This window comes from Arvicola amphibius, chromosome 13 (genome assembly GCF_903992535.2).
Source record: "Arvicola amphibius chromosome 13, mArvAmp1.2, whole genome shotgun sequence".
Taxonomy (NCBI): Eukaryota; Metazoa; Chordata; class Mammalia; order Rodentia; family Cricetidae; genus Arvicola; species Arvicola amphibius.
Window position 1 is genome coordinate 1,625,396 of NC_052059.1, and position 22,403 is coordinate 1,647,798.

Sequence of the window (22,403 nt, forward strand, 5' to 3'; positions counted from 1 at the left end):
TGATTTTAAAAAATAGAAATGGGGGAGATGTCCAAACACGGTCCAAGAATGGAGTCATGTGAGAATTCTGAGTGTTTGTGAAATAACGTCAAGAAAACTAGACAAGTCATATGACTTCAGTTTTGTCAAAAAAAAAAAAAAAAAAAAACAACATGGAATTGTTCTTGGATATTGCTTTCATGTCCCTGCCAGGGGCAATGAGTAGGTGTGAGTTTACTTCAGATTATTCATTATGACTGGCTATTGCATTTACTAATAATGCAATACCTCATTTATTGGTGCCATTTCCCCAGGACCCCTACCTCTACAGTAGTAAACATCTTATAAACTCCATTTGAGAAGCAGGAGAATAATCAAATACAGATTCTGAAGGTAAAATACACACAACATACACACCCAGGCCAACTATGCTTTTCTAGACATAAGGGTCTAAACATACCCTGAATGTACCACTTCTCTCATTCAGAAGGCTGCCTTCATTCTACTGAAGCATGAACTGGTAATAGTCCACTGTAGTCAAACAGTATGGCCGAAAGGAGAGATCCTTTGTTTGGGTTGGAAGTCATGAGCTAAAGCTTTCGAGGGGACAGAAGAATAGATCTCCCAATTCTCCAAACCCTGCCTTACATGTGAATGTGGAATCTACTAAAATGGACATGAGACAGGAGCTCAGGATTCAGTCTGAGCATTCGTGGAGACGCAATCATGTTCCCTTTGGATGAGGATTCGGTAGAGGTAAAAGGCCTCTCAAGCGGCTGGCTCCTTTATTTCTCTGATCTTTCTGCATTTACCCCAAATTCTTATTTAGTAAGACTACTTAGGGTTGCATTACAGACGATGGACTTTTGGGTTTCCAGGCTGTGTGCTGAAGGAAACTGAGCTACCTCTGACAGGAGTGACACACACCATTTTAAGGAGGCAAATCTCTGAGCTTCTGGCATTTTCTTACTCTGCTGAAAAAATGACCATCTTGCACTCTGGAGGATTTGATGTGTAGGAACTGGGGGTAGAGACTGGAGTGAAGCTGTCTGCAGTATATCTGGTTCCCTGAGCTCACCGTCTCTCCCTGAAGGCTGCCCACTGGGTGTGCCTCCTCTGCCTCACCTTAAGAATGCGGGCTGGGGGAGACAGTGACCCAGAGTTCCCAACCAGCAAGCCTGTCCATAGAACTGCAGGAGGCTATTCTGTCGTCCTTTAAGCCAGGGATATCTCAGTTCCTCCAAAGTCATCTTCTTTTGTAGATTATGAGAAAGAACTTGTATTGTGATCCCCAGCCTAACCCTTCCACACCACAGGGCTGGGGGATAGCTCAGTGGTGGAATGCTTGCCCAGCACACGAAAGGCCCCAGGGCTGAGTCTCTAACAAAGAAACAAACAGAATTGCTAGGCTGAGCCAATCCCCAACCCTTGACTTCAACATCCTTCCCTGTCTCCACTTCCTGAGTGCTAGGATTATAGGCCATGTGCCACCACATCTGACTATAAAATGTCTCTTAAACGTGCCTGTACAATTATGTAGTAATAGTTTATGTAATTTCTAACACTTGTATTAGCCAACAGCTAATAAAAGCAGGCTTTTTTTTTATGTAATGAAGTTTCCTCAAAGTTCAGAGTAAAAAAAAAAAAAGAATGGTATCAGTTGTTTTTGAATCTTAGTCACTTAAAACAAGCATTTTATGATCTAAAATTAAACTCATCTTCATACATTAAAGATCATGCTTACCAATATTAAAAGAAACCAACTTAACGAGTAGACGCAGCCATGTTTCTCACAGACCACTGACCCACGGCCTGTGACCTGACGCAGCTTCTCCTGCAAGAATCTTCACAAGGAAGAACCTAGAGCAATCTGTGCTCACAACCGTCTATCGCCGTCAGCCCTGTTCCACACAGACCCTCCACAGCTAGTGACACACACGGAACACGCAATACAGTCAACCCACCGTCAAAGCTGCCACTGCACAACTGCAGAGTAAACAATCTGAAACTAGAGAGGCATTTTGTCTCTGAGAAGATGCAACTGAAATATTTCCAACACACAAGCTTTCTCACATATACTGCTTCTCACACAGAGATGTCTCGATTTGATAGCAAAATAAATGAAGCACAATGAAGGAGAGCAGAAACATGGCAGAAAACCAAACACAATTCTCTGAGCAAGAGGATACACAGTGTCTTTTCAAACTTACCACTGTGCCGAGAAACTGAATGCTCATGCTTCCACCTGCTTCTCGGGAAAGACACTAAAAGAAAAAAATAATATAAAGTGAAATTGTATCCACAGGGGAAAAATTACTAAGTGTTCACAACCACCAAACAGAAACTGCAAACGCCCACCAAGCAGTTCTTCCACACCCTAGAACACTTGGCTTAGAAATGAGTGGGTGTTGTAGTGGCATTTCAAATATATGTTAATAAATAAAGACTGCCTGAGGATCTGAGAGTACAACAGTCCCACTGGTCAGCCTTATAGGCCAGGATATGGTAAGGCACACCTTTAATCCCAGTAGCCAGTGACACACACCTTTAATCCCAGTGGGGCACTTTAAAATCCCAACCTTAGAGAGGACTATAAGATGGGGGAAAACAGATCTCAGAGACACAGTCTCCTTCTGAGATTCCAGGAGGTAAAATCGCCATTTCAGACTTAGGTCAAGGTAAGAGCCAGTGAGTGACTGGCTGTTTTGCTTTTCAGATCTTCAGGTTGAACCCCAACTTCTGACCCTGAGCTTTTTACTAATCGTGCTTTAGAGCATCAGGAGCACTGAGCCAAAGTCAGTCACAGAGAACAGGGTAGGAAAGTCTGGGCAGGTGAGCTCAGGAACGGCAAGTCTATCACTGCCACAGGAGAAAGACTGGTATAGAAGGAGCAGTGGGCTGCATTCCTGCCCAGCTCCCGCAAGGCTAGCTTTACACCCGAAATAACAACACACAAACTGTATTTGTTTAAACACTGCTTGGCCCATTAGCTCTAGCCTCTTACTGGCTAACTCTCACATCTTGATTAACCCATTTTTAATAATCTGTGTAGCGCCACAAGGTGGTGGCTTACCGGGAAATTTTAGCCTGCGTCCATCTTGGAGAGGAGAGCTATGGCATCTGCCTCACTGCCTTCTTTTTCCCCAGAATTCTGTTCTGTCTTCCCCGCCTACCTATCTTCTGACCTATCAGGCCAAGCAGTTTTTTTTTTAATTAATTAACCAATGAAAGCAACAGACTGGGAGAAAACCTCACAGGGATAACTGGCACAGGTTTGGTTTGGGAACTCTAAAAACATAACTGCCCACTCTGTGAAAAGATGAAAACTATGTGAAATGAAACTCTAAATAGTGAAATATATTCCATGGCTACTGAAGTGAACCTGCTGCTCTTGGGAACAGCAACGACAAGAGAGTGAGGTGCCTGACCACTTGAGTGGATCTGTGGCACCCATTGTGGAGGAGAGGACCAACTCTCAAAACTTGTACCTTGATCTCCACACATGCACCATGGTACATGTGTGCCCAACTCACATCATAAACACACAATAATAATAATAACAACAACAACAACAATGAGAACAATGCAATTCTTTTCAAAGAGAAATAAAAAAGAAAAAACCAACTGGCCCTGTACTAAGCATGGGTCGCTACATTACTCAAAGCAAATACGGCATTACTGTTACTGTCTTACTCTCTTGACCTCTAAGAGACAGAAGCATTCCTAGGAAACAGATGCTAAATGGTGCACTGGGAGCCAGTCACAGACTTCAGCGACCTCACCTGCAAAACTGTTTAACCTGCTCCTGCAACTGAGAAAGTTCTAAGCAAGCAGTGATGGCTTTGAGGCTGACAGACCCTGGAAGATGAGCATGTCAGCTGCTTGTTGTTATAAGCAAATACCTGGAGGGAAGCGACTTGAGGAAATGTTTATTTGGGTTCAGTTTATCATGGTGGTGGAGCACAGCTGCTCTTGTTCATGGGTGGAATTCATGCCCCACCTTGTATTTTGAGACAAAGTCTCTCTCTGAACCTAGAGCTCAATAAGACTAGAATAAGACCGGTTAGATAAGCCTCCAGCCCCAAGACGGGATGATGCATACCATTGTGCCTGACTTATGTAGGTGCTTGGGAAATGAACTCGGGTCTTCATGCTGTGTGGCCCTTTACCAGCTAAGTCATTTCCCAAGCCTGGCAGCTTCTTTTCTGTGATCCTTTAATATATTAATTGGCTTTAAGGTTTTTAACAGAATTCAATATCTGGTTAAGTTTGTATTGCTGTTTTAACAGTTTGTTTTCTCCTCTGTAAGTAATGCCAGGTTTGTGCTCTCAAGATAAGGTTGATCACTAAGAACTTTAAATAAAACCAAAAGGGAGATCTATCCAAAGTGTTGCATAGATTCCAGCACAGAGATGACAGGTGTGGAAGGTAAGGCAACATGACTCCTCCAAAGTAGCATGACTGCAGTGACCAAATCCAAAGGTACGGAAATGAAAGAATACCAGACAAAGAATTCAGCATTCTAGATTGAACATTGATCATGATCTCTAAAAATATTCAAACAGTTTAATGAAGTAAGGAATTCAATTCAGGGACTGTGCAAAAAGTCAGCAGCATGAATGAGAAATTCTGAAGGAGATTAAGATTTGGAGAAAAATCAAACAGGATGTTGGAAGTGAAAAACTGAATTAATCAAACAAACATACTGGAAAGCATCACCAATGGTCTATAGAAAGCAGAAGATAAAAGTTACCAAGACTAAAAGACAAGGTGAAGAAATACTATCCCAGACATCGATTTAAAAAAAAAAAAAAGGCAGAATTATCACAGCTTTTAAGAACCCAAAAACATAATCAAGAGGTCAAATTCAGAATCCATGGGTAGAAAAAAAGAGGAGCTAAGATGAAAACTGTTGTTACAGGAAATTTATCAAGTGAAAATTACAGAAGAAAAACAAAAAGAAATATGGAAGTAATAAAGACTGTGAAAAGCTAAAGTCAGATCCTGAGAAAAATGAAAGTTGCTGGATGGAGTACCTGATTTCTAATTGTGCATATAATAAAGCAGCATACCACTGCCACAGAACAGATATATAGGCCAATGTAGACTCAGAGGACCTAGAAGTAAGTCTAGGGCTACAGCCAACGGCCATTTGACTAAAGTGTTACTGTGGTTTTAATGTAAAATGTTCTTCATAAACTTGTGTTTGGAGATCTGGTCCTCAGACTATGGCACTGTTGCCGTCGAATATGGAGCCTTTAGGAAAGAGATCCTCACAAAGTGGATCACTGGGGTGGCCTCAGAATTTCATAGCATGGACCCATTTCCTCTCTGTTCTCTGCAACCTCACTATGGACATAATGTGACCAGCTGCCTCACACCACTATGACTATGCTTTCCCTGCTTTGATGGGTTATCTCCCTTCTTTAACTGTAAATTAAACTCTCCTATCCCTAAAGTTGCTTCTCAGGTATTTGGCCACAATAAGAAAAGAAACAAATGCAGGTGTCAGAGACACACTGGAGGAAGACAGCCTTTTCAACAAATGGCACCAGGAAAACTGGATACCCACATGCACAAGAAAGGAGATCCCAGAGTCTGTACAAACCTCATTTCAAAATGAATCACAGACTTTAGCATAAGATCTGAGAACTGGTTATCGCTGGGCAAAGGTATCGAGAGAACAATTATGGGATATGGCATCGACTTCCTGGAACTACGATGGGCCAGAAAATAACAGCAAGAATTGAGAAACCGGATTGAGTGAAAAACCAATGGTGGCGAGAGCGCGGAGACCCGGTGCACTGTTGACAGGACAGAGAGCGCGGAGACCCGGTGCACTGTTGACAGGACAGAGAACGTGGAGACCCTGGTACACTGTTGACAGGACAGAGAGCGCGGAGACCCGGTGCACTGTTGACAGGACAGAGAGCGCGGAGACCCGGTGCACTGTTGACAGGACAGAGAGCGCGGAGACCCGGTGCACTGTTGACAGGACAGAGAGCGCGGAGACCCGGTGCACTGTTGACAGGACAGAGAGCGCGGAGACCCTGTACACTGTTGACAGGACAGAGAGCGCGGAGACCTGGTGCACTGTTGACAGGACAGAGAGCGCGGAGACCCTGTACACTGTTGACAGGACAGAGAACGTGGAGACCCAGTGCACTGTTGACAGGACAGTGAACGTGGAGACCTGGTACACTGTTGACAGGACAGAGAACATGGAGACCCAGTGCACTGTTGACAGGACAGAGAACGCGGAGACCTGGTGCACTGTTGACAGGACAGAGAACGTGGAGACCCGGTGCACTGTTGACAGGACAGTGAGTTAGTAAAACCAGCATGGGGATTAGCATGAAGTTCCAAAAAAACTCAAACACCCCTAGAATTGAAGCCCTGTGTCCCATAGCAACAACATTCCTGGCTCACTATGCACAGAGACTCTGTTGACCCCTATTTACTGCAGCTCTATCCTCGACAGCCATGTTATCATGGACCGGTTGACATGTCCATCTAGATAGCACGATGAAGGAAATGTGGTACATACACAATGGAATTTTATTCAGCCATGCAGAAGGATGAAATTAGGTCATCTGCAGGAAAATGGATAAAACGTTAAACAAATAAGCCAGATTCAGATAATTATTGCATGTTTTCTCTCATGTAAAGGATCTCTATCTTTAAAAATATGCATATTAAGATGAATGTATGAGTGTATCCGGGGTGAGGCAAGGTTGAGTGATGGGGTGGAGAAGGAAGTTGGATGTGAGCATAAGCAAAACATGATACACATATGAAGATGTTAAAATGAAGCCCAGCACTTTATTCTATGAATACTTAGCAATTAGAATTTATATAAATAATAAGACTTCTTGAAAAAAATCTATTAAGTTACCAAAGACTCTAGGATAAATAAGACACATAAATTTTGTTAGTTCTCTTTCTGAGTAAGATATATCATGTAATCTTCTCTTTTTTCTGTTTATCCTGAAGAACTCTGACAGGCAACAAGAGAAAGAACACAGAGCAGAGTACTCCCGGTCCTTTTCTTTTACGTCTTAAGGGAGACTCAAGAACTGGGTGCTGCTGTCGGACAGGGTGTCTCATGCCTGTAATCCTAGCACTCAGGAGGCAGAAGCAGGAGGATCAACCATGAGTTCGAGGCCAGGATAGTTTACATAGTAAGTCTCAGGTCAGCCAGGGCCACAGAGAGCCACCCTCTATCTTAAAATAACAAACCTTGTGTGCTGAATCTTTGGTTCTGACCACGGGAGTTTTCCTATTGTCATTTATCCATCTGTGGACGACAGTGCCGACTGAATCAGGATTCACGGTCAGAGGCTGGAGAGATGGCTCTGGTTAAGAGCACTTACTACTCTTCCGGAGGCCCACGTTCCGTTCCCAGCACCCACATCTGGTAGCTCACAACTGCCTGAAACTCAGGCTCCAGAAAACCCAATGCCCTTCTCTGCCCCACCCACCCCAGATACCCACACACATGTAACATACATTCATACAGGCACACACACATTATGTACACACGAATAATAAAACAAATCTTTAAAAGATCCACTTCCCAGGACACCACAGGAAAGACAACAATTGCAAATTAATTATGCTTCAATATCATAAATTCACATACCAAAATGTATTAGGTATTATGAGATAAAAAGGAATATCAACTAATTTTGAGAAGAGTTACAGAAGGCTTACTGCTAAACACTAAAATCTTGTGTTTAAAAATAAGCAGGGTGTAGCCACTAAGGAAAACAGGATGGAGGGGCCTCAAAAAACTTCAGAGCTACTTATGATCAAAGACTTCCAAATAAAACAGTGGGTGCCTAAAGAAAATGAGGTCAACACTATGACAAGATCCCAGCATGGTCATGTGACCTCTAAAATGTGGAATCCACTCAGGTCCATCAGTGAATAGATAAAGAATGTATCTATTAATGTGCACGTGTGTGTGTGTGTGTGTGAGAGAGAGAGAGAGAGAGAGAGGGAGAGAGGGGGGGAGGAGGGTGAGGGGGAGAGAGACATGGAGAGTGGGGGAGAGAGAGAGAGAGAGAGAGAGAGAGAGAGAGAGAGAGAGAGAGGTGGGATTCCCCTCTGTATGCTATGAATTTTTTTTTTTTTTTTACCATTGGTTAATAAATAAGCTTCTTTGGCTTATGGCAGGGCAGAATATAGATAGGTGGGCAAACCAAACTGAATACAGGGAGAAAGAAGGTGTAGTCAGGCTGATGTCATGTAGCTGCCAAAGGAGAATGCCAGAACTTTACTGGTAAGCCACACCCTCGTGGTGATACACAGATTAATAGAAATGAATTAATTTAAGGTGTAAGAGATGGCTAGTAATACACTCGAGCCATTGGCTATACAGTATTGTAATTAATATAGTTTTTGTGTGATTATTTGGGTCTGGGCGGCCAGGAAGTGACAGTGCAGTCTCTGTTTACATGTATGTGTACATATAAACATACAATAGAATACCATGAAGCCCTGGAAATGGAAATTTTGTCATGGGTAAAAATACAGAAAAATTTGAAGGACAGTATGGTAAAAGGAAGTAAGCCAGTCACAAAGAGACAAACATAACACATGACTTCATTCACAGGGAGAATTTTGAGAAGCTGAACACCTAGGGAAAGAGAACTGACTAGTGGAGACTGATTAGTCAAATGGTAAAAAGTTTTAGCTCCGTAGATTAACTTCAAGAAACCCAAAACATGCCAACTAATGATCACTGAAGACTGCTGAGGAGCAGATGTTAAGGGACTCAACCACAAAGAGATGGGAGAGGTGAGGTGATGCACAGCTTAATTAGGTTAATTTAGCACTTTGACAATCTACATACTGATTTGAAACATTTATAACTCACAACAACATACCATGCATAAAAAGGCATTTTGCTTCTGTGCACATGTTATTTGACATGTGTGTGCATGTGTGTGGAGGTCAGGAGATACTTTGTGTCTTTCTCAGTTGCTCTCTACCTTAGTTTTTGAGATGGGGTCTCTCATTGTCCTGGGGCTCACCAATTCAGCTACAGTGACTGCCAGCAATCCTCCTCGGTGCTGGAGTTATCAATGGGCACTGCTGTGCCTTTAGCATTGGTCCTGGAGGTCAAACTTAGTCATTTCTAAAAATAAGTCACTAAGAAACATTCAAGCAGGAATGTTACAAAAGGAAGTGAAAGAAAAACTTTTGTGTTGATGGGAAAGTTTATTTAAGTTTTTGATGAGGAGCAAGCATAGAAAGTTGGAGGAAGAGTGAATATTTCAGTGTAGCCAGAAGTAGGGATAGTTGAAAGATGAAAGTGAAGGACTTAGAGAGCCAGGTCATGCGCTCGCTCTCCCTCTCTCTCTCTCTCTCTCTCTCTCTCTCTCTCTCTCTCTCTCTCCCTCTCTCCCTCCCTCCCTCCATGAGCCATATCCTCAGCCCTGTAAACCTCTTCTACAGCTCTGCTTTAGAAAGACTGATCGTCTGCAGTTGAAGATGCACATGAATGGGAGGAATGGCTGGAGGATCAGTTGCAATACCACTAGAATCATCTTCATTTGCAAGTCTGTGAAGGGTTTCCCCAGCTGTGCTTAAACTTTCCTTCCTCCTAGTCTGTGTCAGAAAGTCACAGGAATAATATGTCATTGCTAAATGTCAAGAACAGACAATAAAGAGCCTAATTTCAAGTAAAAATGAACAACAGAAAAGTGTCATGTACCTGATCCATATAAACTTATGAAAGAGAAGAAAGCACAGAAAAATAACCCCACAAAATGATAGCATGACAAAAAATGCCAAACAGATGAAAATCATAATCCAAAAATGAAAGATTATTTCATAAAAAGGAGACAAAACTCAAGAAATACTTTAAAATATAAGAATTTTTTTTCAGAAATAAAGGCCAAATCAAAGCAAACAAAAAAACAAAACCATGATCTATATTTGATATAACCAAAGGTATAACCAATAACACCTTAAGACCCATGGTGAGATCTACAATTTGTATCTTCCCATGTCTTAGATCCATTTTGTCTACACTTATTAATCAATACTCTAAAGAGGGGTTGAATCCCATACCCAAAGGCCTCCTTGACATACCTCAAGGCCACCTCGGGCTCCAGGTTTTTCTCCCACTTCTTTGGAGCTTTCTGGTCTCACCTGCTGGCTTCATTTGGACATAATTATCTGCTCTCTTCCCTGTGGAATTCTACCCAGGTCCATGCTTCTATCCCTTTGACTCCATATCTGTTACATTTAAATTTTAACTTCATGGGCACATGAGATTGTTCACTGGGTAAAGACATCATGCCTGATTATGTGTATCTGATCCCTGGGCCCCAAAAGCAGAGAATTGACTCCCACAAATTGTCCCTAACCTCCACAAATGCACATATAATGCACCATGGCATATAAGCATACATATACAATAAGTAGATACATGAGACAGTTTTTAAATTTAACCTTACAAGAGAAGGTCATAAATGTGCATAAATGTTGCATTCTACATAGTTTAAAATTCAATGTCTTCTGATGATTGTATGGGATGGGAAAACCCCAGGATGACACCCAGAACACCTCTACCTCCCAGAGTATCCCAGCCCCCTTGCTGAAACAGCCAGGAAACACTGCAGAGCAACAGCTGGGGCTTCTCCCCTTTGCATTTCTTCTTTAGAGTTTCAAGATCTTCAGCCCATGGTGAGTTAATCATAAGGTCTCAGATACATTTTGAAGAGCAGCTAACTGTAGGCCAGCAGCCCTCGAATTCATGCAGCTTCTGCCTTGGCCTGTCAGTCCTGAGATTATGGGTATGAACACACTGCACTCATTCTACTCCGTGGTCTGCATGTGACAGACACATACCCTTGTGCATGGCTTCCAAATTTCTGCTTTCAGCTCTAATCCAGGGCACAGAGTCATTCATTCATACTAACCCTTACATATTTAAAGCACCCCCCAAACATGCAGAGCCCAGACGGAATTCTCCATCTGCCTTCCATAGACCTGATCCACCGTAGCTCTCCTGTGTCTAAGTAAGCAAAATCAACATTCACCACTTATCCTTAGTTCTGTAATCTCTTCACACATAGTAATGCATCTGCCGATCTCTGATGCATCACCCAGGATATCCACCAAATCGCTTCACTTGTCCCTGCTGCTAAGGTCTTCGTCTAATTCAGGGTTCAGCAACTCTTGTGTGTCTTGGGCCAAGGAGTTAATATTTTATGCTTTATGAGACTATGGTTAATTTCTTCCAAAATAAGAAAGAAAGCAAATTTCTTTTTGAGTGAATACTCTCCTTTGGGGAGCAAATTCAAAATATAATAAACGACTAAACACAATTTTTACAATGCTGATTTGCCACTATCAGGAGTAGATTTTTAAATAACAATTTTATTAATTTTTTTTTTGAGATTTCATACAATGCATTTTGTCCTTTCCAAATCCTCTAGATCTGTCCCCACCTCCCTAACTACCCAACTTCATTCTTATTCTTTCTTCCTCTCTCCCTCCCCTCTCTCTACCTCCTCCCCACAATGCATCAAGTCCAGCTTGTGTTGGTTGCCTACTCCTGGGCATGGGCCTGCCCTGGACTGTAGCTGATACATCAGTTAGCACACTGAGAATGAATTTTTTAAAAGGACAGTTTGAATTGGTTCACAAAGTGTTCCTTATCAAAATCACATGGGAACCTTCATCTGTTTGGGCATGTCATCTCCGAGAATATCTTTTCGCAGACAGGTGTTGCCAACACTAGCACCTTTGTGGCTCACGGTGTGAAAGGCATTCCGAGACTGGTCTGAGCTACTCCTGCAGACTCACTTTCAATCACGATTCCACACTGCCAGTGTCACTTCAGCTGAAGTTTAGATGGAGGCTCCTGACGGCAGCAGGCAGTGGATTTACAGGATGGGCTTTCCTTGGCACTTCCACTGGGGAACTATAATTTGCTTTTTATTCTAATCTTTTGACAGCCCAGGAGTGTGAAAATAAGCTTGACGTGTTCTATGGGATGTTCTCTAAAGAAAGGACAACTGTTTGAGAGGCTAGCTAAACTGAACTATTCTGGCTGGTCACTACATAATGTGACATGTGCTAGGACAGCACGAAGTGCCCTGAGACACAATCATCTGCCAGTAAAACATAAATAAATTTCAGTATTAAAAACCAGCTTGTAGGGGCTGGAGAGATGGCTCAGTGGTTAAGAGCATTGCCTGCTCTTCCAAAGGTCCTGAGTTCAATTCCCAGCAACCACATGGTGGCTCACAACCATCTGTAAAGAGGTCTGGCGCCCTCTTCTGGCCTTCAGGCATACACACAGACAGAATATTGTATACATAATAAATAAATAAGTAAATAAATTAATTAAAAAAAAACAGCTTGTAGCCAGGCGTGATAGTGCACACCTTGAATCCCAGCACTCGGGAAGCACAGGCAGGTGAATTCGAGGCCAGCCTGGCCTACAAAGTGAGTTCCAGGACAGCTAGGCTGTTACACAGAGAAAAATCTAAATCTAGTCTTGAAAAATCTAAAACCAAACAAAATGAAAACCACTTGCTATAGTTTATTATTTAAATGCTAGTTGTTGTCTAATGACTGTCTTGGGACAAGTTTGTGTGTAAACTGCCTCGGCCACACCTGAGAAGCTAGCAAAACTTTAGTAAGAAGACAGACATTCCTGAAACATAGCTGCCTTCTACCTATTTCAACTGCCTCCTTTTCAAGTTTAAAGTGATATTTGAAAGCCGGATAAAAATTTCCTTGTTGTCAGGTGGTGGTGCGCACGCCTTTAATCCCAGTACTCCCAGGCAGAGGCAGGCGGATCTCTGAGTTTGAGGCCAGCCTGGTCTACAAGAGCTAGTTCCAAGGACATACTTCAAAGCTACAAAGAAACCCTGTCTCAAAAAACAAAAACAAAAAAAAAAGTCCTTCTTTCCTTATATTGACTCTACTCTAACATCTACGCTATTCATTTCTTCAGAATGAAAACTAAAAGATTCTGTTCACAAAACAACTTCAACAAATGCATAATTAGCAAACCTACCTACTCAGGAAAGCAGCAACACTCAAAACAATAAAGCAAGCATTCCCAAAATCCTTACTAGGGTAAAACCATCACAAATAAGGTGGAGAAGGAAGTGTCCTTGGCTCCCTCCCTGATTTACAACTTGACAATCTCTCCCCCCCCCCCCTCAGTTTTTCAAGACAGGGTTTCCCTGTGTAGCTCTGGAGACCAGAATAAAGGCATGCGCCACTACTGCTCCTCCTCTCTTTTCCTCATCTACACAGTTGGTGCCTACAGCCTTCAAAATTCTCTTCCTCTCTCAGCAACTAAAATGTAATTGTCTAGTTAACAGTAAAGGACAAGATGTGAGTACGTGTAGAGGATTCAGGAAGCTATTTTCTGCTCTGTTAAATTAATGAACATCTCCGAATTATAAAACCCATTGCTAAGACAGAGACGCGCTCGGCTCCCGGGACTGCTGTCCAGAGGCAGGTAGTCCTGCCTCGGAGTTAATGCCTTAAATTACAGGCATCCATACATCCCAGCTGTTAAACTGTGATTAAAATTTTTGAAACATAGTGAAAGCAGCTATTTCTGTTCTGCTGGGGAGCCTGTTCCTAAGATGTGTAACCGTAATTGATGTTTTCAGGAAAGTGAAAAGGAGATGGTTAATAATTACTCTTTCATTTCCTACTTCTTTAGGAAAAAACACTAACCCCTGCTTATTGTGTTATTTATTTATATATCTGACACAACTAAATACATGGGTTCATATTACATTTGGTGACTCCAGAGTAATCACATGCATACAGTACAAAATAACAGCTAATTACTTCTAAGAGGGGTGGGGTGAGGAGAAACATCTTAAAAACAGGGAAAACATTTATGTTCAGGCTGGAAACATGCAATGAAGCAGATTCTGTGCACAAGCATGTGCTTGCAAAGATAAGCAAAACTATGAGCCCCATCATTCAACTGTCCAATTAAAAAATTAATTTCAAGGGCAGGGGATATAGTTCATATCGTGATCAATCCCCAGCATGCATCCAAGAAGACACGCATATACATGCACACACAGATGAACACAAAAATTAACTTCAGCATAAACACACAGGAACTAGGATTAAAACTAAAGTTTGTTTTCCGATCCTGTGAGGGACATTTTAATCTAAAACACTGACAAAGAAAATATTTATTTTTATCGTTCTAAAATGGAAAACTAAAACAAAAAATTCAGTAAAAACCAGGATGTTGCAGCTGTTTCAAAAAGTTCCTTCAATTTCTGTGCAGCTATGCATTTGTAAATATACCATAGACATGCACACAGCCTGTATCATACTGACCTTTCTTCATATTCGGTGCTTGGGTAATAGTCCACATGGTTACCTAGGCTTAGTAAGCACATTAAGTTATCATGTTATATAATCTATTTAATACTCCAATTAGTTCACAAATAATCCATTTAATCTGTTATTTTGCAGTAAATGTCATGAGATTTGTGTGACGATTTTCCAAATTTATCTGTTTTAATGAGGAAAATTAATTCCACTTAGTTACTTAACAATGACTTATTCAACACAGGATGCATGAAGGCTGCAATCTGCTCTTTAAGATCACTTATAATAAAATTATTTTCTCTTGGAAACATTTAAGTGGGAATAAGAGAAAGGAAAAGCCAGTTTTCAAAAGTCTGTGGGTGAATAGCTCCCCATCACACCATGCAGAACCGGTTAGACCTTAGCAGGATCTTAGGATACTCTCAAAAGTGTTAGCTACTCTTCAGGCCTGAAGATGGCCTGCTGGGAGCAGGTGGGTAGAAGAAATGGTCGCACAAAAAAGCAGGCCAGAGGCAGTCGGCCCACTCTGCCTGGGAATGTCTGACAACGTGACTGCACGAAATGAAAATCTAGTCTGTGAATGGCTAACAAGAAACACGCTGGATCCAGCAAGCAAATCACAGTGTAAGAAATGGAAAACGCTTTGAGTCGCTCAAAGAAAGGTACACAGGAAGGGAACACGGGCCTAGCGATAATACCGATAATGACAAGAAAAAGTTCTGTTAATTCAGCATGCTCCTCTCTGCACACAGGGAGGAGACAGAAAGTGAACTCCACACAGAGGACATAGCATATCTCCATGTTCTTTCCCACTTGAGTTAAGCCCTTCAGGCAGAAAATCATTCATCTTGTATGAAAAGCTCTGGTTTTTGTTGGGAAATCTATCTTTGGCTTTAAAATGAACTCAACTCATTTATCCATCCTTCATTAATTCTGTTACTCCAATTAATCTGTGTGTATGCAGGAGGTGGTGACATTACATGCTTGTATGGTTCTATCTGTGCATGCACGTACATGCTCATGTGTGCACACTTGTGTGTGGCAGCCAAAACTCGCCCCAGGTATCATGTCTTAGGCACCTTGTACCTTGTCTTGTGAGAGGGGCTCTAACTGACCAGGAACGCGTGCTCTAGGCTAGGCTGGCTGGCTAGCAAGTGCAGGGATCCTCCGTCTCCGATTGCCCAGAGCTAGGATAGCAAGCATGCTTCTCCATGACTGGCGTTTTCCATGTGTGCTGGGGACAGGACGCAGGTCCTGGGCTTGCAATGCAAGCAATTTACCAGCTCCTTAACCCAATTAATTTGTAAGTGATAAATATCACAACCATGGTTGACACACGGAGGGAACACTGAAACAAACAAAATGAAAAACCCTGTATGATTTTATCTGAAACACTCTGGTTTATAGATGGTTTAACAGGCAATTGTCTCAGCAACAGTCACACCAGTCACCTGGGACTTCTTCAAATGACTGTGGAATTAAAATTTCAATTGTATTTCGATCAATTTGATTGTAATTTTAAAACGATAGGGGTTGGAGAGATGGCTTAGTGGCTGGGAACACTTGCTATTCTTGCAGAGGATCCAGGTTCAGTTCCCAGTGCTTACACTATAGCGCACAACAGTAAGTGATGCCAGTTCCTGGGGAGTGTATTGCTTCTTCTAGGCTCCCTGTATATCGGCATGCAACTGATGCAGATATATACATAAGGAAAGGCAAATGCTTATACAAAACACAGTAAATCTTTAAAATAAACTATAGTGATATAATAGATATTTCTGTTAACTATAACTTCATTGTTTTGGTAGTCTGGTTTGAGATGGTGTACCTAACACACATGCCAGACATCTGTGTGTTTCCTAGGATCACATAAATTTCATATTGTATTTTGCATATATTCTAGAATATACAAGTATATTTATATAGGGTACATTAATATTAATTTCACTTTTTAACTTTAAAAATATAGCTCATAAAAATATACAAATGAAATAAAAGAAGAAAAATAGACAATTTTGTATGAGGCTTACATTCCATCTCTGCTGAGAAGGACTATTTAATGCAGAGCTGTAAAACAGGGGACTTGAATATCTACATGCATCTTGTCACACAGCACAGGAGAGTGCAGGGTTTCCAGGTCACCCAGAAGCATTTCTTCAGTAAAACTAACAGACCCTAGACCTAGGGGACACTAGCAGACACATGGCAGGGAAAGCAAATAAATTGTGAATACTGTCACTTTATTTTCTACAGATGATATCTGAGGAAAACTTACTCATCAGATAAATAGGAAAAATAAGGCAGTCAATGAGGGAGGACCTTCAATTCTGCCCAACAGTTTTCAATGTCCACTCCTATTAGACAGACTGCTCCCTGCTTATCAGCAGTGATCAGGGTTCTCTGCAAGCATAGGATCCTAAGTCAGAGAAGAAAAGGCTGCAGCAGCAGCTTGGTGCATATGGCATAATCCAAGCCTCGCAGAGCGGCTGTCTCTGGGCGATGAGTAATGAGCACCAGATAGGTGAGAGGGAGGCCGTGGTGTGCATGGGCCTTAGAGAGAGGAGAGGGGCAGCTGGAGACACTTCTGCTGCTCTCCAGATCTATGCCCATCAGAAGGTGGTACCACTGGCCTGGAGCAGCTTAGGTGCTGCCCAGAGCAAATAGCAGCGAACAGGAACCGTGGTGGGTCTGTATGAGCTAAACCCGCCTGGCTGTCTTACGGCTGTGGATCCTACCAATGTGGAGGTCAAGAACTAGAGAGACCCTACAAAATACCCAAGAAGGCTGTCTAAGGAACATGGTTACCTAGGGGAAGGTTTGGGAGAAGAGAAATCTAAATCTTGGGATCAAAGGACAGCTAAGGCAGACTTACTTCAGAAATTCTGGAACCACCCCCTGACTTGTCCTCTGCCCATCCAGCCACCCGGCCTCATGTATGCCGGGAGCTTGGCAAGAAGCAAGTCACAAGCCAAGTGAGAGCAGCACCTTCAGATCAACTGAAGGATGGGGACCACATATAAAACTTCTTAGCCAAGTGACTGTACATAGTAGGCCAAATTGCTTTTGAAAGAAAAGAGAGTTTAAAGAAAATAGGGTGCCCATGAGGCTTACCAGTGATATCACTTTCCCACTGGAGACCCCCACGGACCCTACTGGCCCTAGGCCTGAGCAGAGTCCACAGTGATATTAGGCTCTGTTGGATTTGGCTACTCCCTCAGCCCTCACCCCTCAGCTTACTCGTGATGGCACATGTGTGAAGCAGCTCTTTTAACTGTGGATCCCAGGCCAGCATCCTGAGTATCACTTAAGAACCGGCTAGAGGTACAGACGGAGTCTAGACCTATGAATTAGTCAGGTGTGCAGGTGTGCCCACAGCCTAGGCTTAACAAGGCATCCCAGCGGCTCTTCCGCACTCTGGCAGGGAAAATAGCAAGAAGCAGAGCATAGTGCAGTCACACAGCTGGCTCAGGCTCCTGCACGGGAAGCCTTACAGGGAGACTATGTGGGTTTAAATCTCTGCTCTACACCGTATTAGCTAGATGACCTTAAGTAAGTCACTTCCTTTCTCTGACTCTTGGGGTCTCATTGAGAAGAAGTGAGGAGACCATCTGCTGTGTAGCATTAGGAAGATTAGAACATTCTCTATGTGCACTAAGCTTCAGATGATGCCTATGCAGCCCGCACACTCATGCTTCATGCTGATCATCACTGAGCTTCAGATGATGCCTATGCAGCCCAGGCACACTCATGCTTCATGCTGATCATCACTTGTGGCTCACACTCACTCCACAAAGACCATGTGTTAGTTTGCCAAGTCAGCTGAGTCCAACTCCACAAGAAGTACATAAAAAAATCATTCCTGTTTGTAAGGAAAAAAATGTTCTATCTTAATTTTAGCAGATGATAGTTTTGCTGATGCACCATGATGTTTCTGAGAGAGTTCACATCCACTTACAGAGCACTAGCTTGGTCCCACGATTACTTTCAACAAATCCAGGGGATGCCTCAATGGGTTTGATATTCCAGGTATGTGGATGCTCTTTGCAGAAAGGACTTACAAAATAAAAAATAAAATTGCATGAACATCATGCAGGGACAATGGATTTTCTAGGGGAAATGGTGATTTTTCTAAACACATGTCTGACTGAAATTCTAATGCCACCAAGACAACTATCATCAGGGATACAAAGAAGGAAGTAAAAAGTGCCATGACAGGAAACCTTGAAGAGAACTGCTATGTCTTCTCACCACTGAGGGTCATACTGTATACCTAAATACATAACAAGCGAACTTCACGTGACCCAACCACAACCATCAGTGGGGAATATGCTACTGACCATAGGTACCACAGAACCACCATTTTGAAGATACAATAACTAATGCATTTATTATCCACTCGTTCATTGGTTTGCTTGTTTGTGGTGGTTTGCTTGCTTGTTTACACAGGCTGTTATGTAGCCCGGGCTGGTCTCCATTGAGCTTCTGTGTAAATTTCATTAGCTTGGGAAAACAATTAGAGGTAAATGGTAGACTGTAGAGACAGTGCAGTTAGGGGAAATTACATGATCATATTATAGTCTCAGGAGGATAGGAAACGCACATGTGGACTCAAAGGACTGTGTGCCCTCAACTCTATGGTGGAAGCCAGAATAACCAGGATGTGCTGTATCTCCTTGAAATGAGCTATGGGTGGGCTTCATTTTCCCAAGTGCCAGGATTATACCACACTTGGTTTTCTGCAACACTAACGATCAAATTCAGGGTGCTGTCCATGCTAGACAAACATGATGCTACTGAACCACATCCCTAAGCCCCAACAAATGGATTTAAGTAGCGTGAAAGCGTATAGTGATATTTTTCCAGGGTCTCTTCTCATAGTTTATAAAGTTAGAAATAAAATGAGGCAAAGAGCTAGGATATAGGAGTAATATATCATTCAGGGAGAAGACCAAACATCACGAACTCTGTGCTGGGAGTTCAAGTTCTCAGACGCACACAGATGACACAGCAGGGGAGTGTGGCTTGGGAGCCGCTCAGTCAGCAGATGTCTACCACAGAGTTGGAGTCCTCCGTCCATAGCCTCCGTCAGTAGAGACCTACAGGTACGGACGCGGTCTAACACAGCCGAGACCGACAGGTATGGATGGACGCGGTCTAACACAGCCGAGACCGACAGGTATGGACGGACGTGGCCTAACACAGCCGAGACAGGTACGGACGCGGCCTAACACAGCTGTGGTTCTTTTGTGTTCTATGTAAAATTGAGTTGGAGAACCAGCATTCGATGCTATGGGGATTCAAGGTTCTTACTCATATGTAATAACCACATTTTCTTCTGCTTTTGTTTAGAGTCTGGTTCTCCAGCAGCCTTTGGCCTGGATGAGGCATCCGTTGTGGTTTTAGCTCCGCTGATGATTCTCTACTTCAAATGGAGGTCAGCGATTACAAAGACTATGCCATCTACTCTTGGCTTCAAGGCACCTGCTCAGAGGAAGACACTGTACATTGGTGGGGGGGGACCCCCAAATTACAATACTAATTTTCTAAGATATATGTTATGGTCAATCTGCATGGTCATGTTTCTCCTAACCTAAGACTGCATAATTTCAACTGTATTAAAAAAAAAAAGGTAACCTATGCAAACCCTGATTTATAATTAAAAACCTACAATGAAAAAGGTAACTTCTTATCTAGTAATTTTTAAAGAAGCCTGTGGGATTATTTACTTCCAGCAAAATATAATGCAATGGCTTTGTAAGGTTGTTAGAAAGAAAGAAAGAAAAAAAGAAAAAGAAAATGAGAAAGAAAGACAATATTCTCTGAAATCAAGACACAGCCTAAAGTCCTCTAGTATAAGAAGAAAAAAAACTTTTACAAGTACAAAAAGCACACAATGAAAGAAGTAGCTTTTCCTCATTGTGTCAGTATTAGCCGCATGGGGACTTTCTAAGTAAACCGTGTGAACGTACCTGCACAGTCCTCTGCATGCCGTCAACGCTGACAGACAATAAAGGTGAAGCCAGGTTCCACGTACTGGTCACGTTTAGTTGCGACCCATCAACTTCCACCTGTTGTGACACGAGATGGGACTGTTACCACGGAGAAAGACAGGAAACTGATCAAGTTCACTGCTGCAGGCAAAGCAGCAGCCATTTTAACAGATGGCTTCCAAACAACCTGTCATGTTTACTGCTGCAGCCATGAAAGACAGGGGCCAGCAACAGAGTCTCCCCAGCCATCTCTGGGGAGAGGTGAAGGCCCTGTGAACAGCTGCCTCTGGGAACTGAGGCTTCAAGTGACTTCCAGTAAGTAACAAACAGCCTTCTAACTCAAAACCTGGCTGGACATGCTACATTTACTGCAATTAGACAAGTAATGCATATAAATTCCAGTGACACTTGCAACCCACACAACAGGGCTTGCATATAATGTCCTCTCCAAGGACCAACGAAGAACTTTCTCGGTGCTAATTTTAATGACAGACTAAGCACTGTTATCTTAATTAAGCACACACCTTAATTAGACAAGCCTCTCTGGTGCTGACCGCCAGTCTATTCAAACTTTGCAAAGTTCTACCATAAGTTGACAATCATAATTTTTTGTTCATTTTGTTTTGTATTTTTTGAGACAGGGTTTTCCATGTTGTAGCTCTAGCTGTCCTGGAACTCACTTGGTAGATCAGGCTGGCCTTGAACTCACAGAGATCTACCCACCTCTGCCTCCCAAATGCCAGGATTAAAGGCATGCAACACCATGTGTGGCCCAAAAATTATTACCAAACTATCATAATAAAGGCCCTAATTTTTCAAATCAGAGATAAAAGTAGAGAGACATTTTTAATTTCTAAGTAAGTAACATCAAAGTAGCTGAATAGAAAAAAATCAAGTTTAACTTAAAACACTCACCAAAGGAGCTGGGTGGTGGTGGTGCACACCTTTAATCCCAGCACTTGGGAGGCAGAGGCAGGTGGATCTCTGAGTTCGAGGCCAGCCTGGTCTATAAGAGCTAGTTCCAGGACAGGCTCGAAAGCTATAGAGACACCCTGTCTCAAAAAGAACCACTCAACGAAAAGGTTCTTTTTCTGACTCTGCTTCAAGAGATAGGCTGCAAATGATACTACTGCTCAGCCGGGAGGCCCTACCAACGGAAATGGGAGTCCACCATGGCCTGGCAGCTCTCTCAGAGCATGGTAACATGGAGGACTCCCACCTCATCTCACCCGCTGGCAGAAGGCACCCTGTTCTCTACCTGACCTTATGTAGAGTCTGTCTCTAGGCCCAGTGCCCCCTAGTGTGACCCTGGAGGGGCAGTTCCCTGCAGAAGCTCCCTGCACACACGCGCACACACACACGCGCGCACACACACACACACGCACACGCGCACACGCGCACACGCGCACACGCACACACGCGCACACGCACACACGCACACACACACGCACGTGCGCGCACACACACGCACACACACGCGTACACGGCCCATATGGTAATTAGACACTGTGCTAGGAGCATTATGGTAGGACTGTGCTTCCGCAGATAACTAAGACTTGTACTAGGAACCTTATGCTATCACAAAGCCTGCTGATTGATGCAAATTAGGCAATTTCCCAACTACCGTCCACAAGCCTATATATTCCCTACACTCTGGAATAGAGCTGAGGTGACTCACTCAAGTCATCTCCTAGAGAGCGATCTCCATTATACCATTGTACTACTCACAGACTGGACAAGGCCCTGCTTGCCCCTTCCACAGCCCAGTGGCCGATGGACTTTGAGGGAGGAGGGACCTGTACAATTCTAAGCCTGTAAACACCTGCCCAAGTTGCCTAAATCAGAACCAAGGTATATGCAATCCCCCACTATCTCTCCAAGCTGCAGCCAACTCTGTAAAATTAGATGTCTTTCTGTTGGACCCCTCAGAGACAGACAGAGGCAACAGTGAACAAAGACTTGCTGTTTCTGTCAAGTACTGGCCACCCTAAAAGGATTCAAGCTCGAGGGCACAGCCAGAGACGGTTGAAGGCTTCATGACACTGCTTACTAAGAAGTGACTTCACTGCACTTGATAGGAATCTGGAAGTT

The 22,403-nt window shown here is 42.9% G+C and overlaps 1 protein-coding gene across 1 annotated transcript in view; it reads right to left on the reverse strand.

Annotated features, from left to right (window-relative positions):
• Nucleotides 1-22,403, reverse strand: part of Pcca (propionyl-CoA carboxylase subunit alpha) — a 293,212-nt gene that overhangs the window by 62,967 nt on the left and 207,842 nt on the right. Inside the window, 2 exon segments of the mRNA XM_038310358.1 lie at nucleotides 2,190-2,243; nucleotides 20,292-20,390. Of these exon segments, the coding sequence (XP_038166286.1) occupies nucleotides 2,190-2,243; nucleotides 20,292-20,390 (153 nt within the window).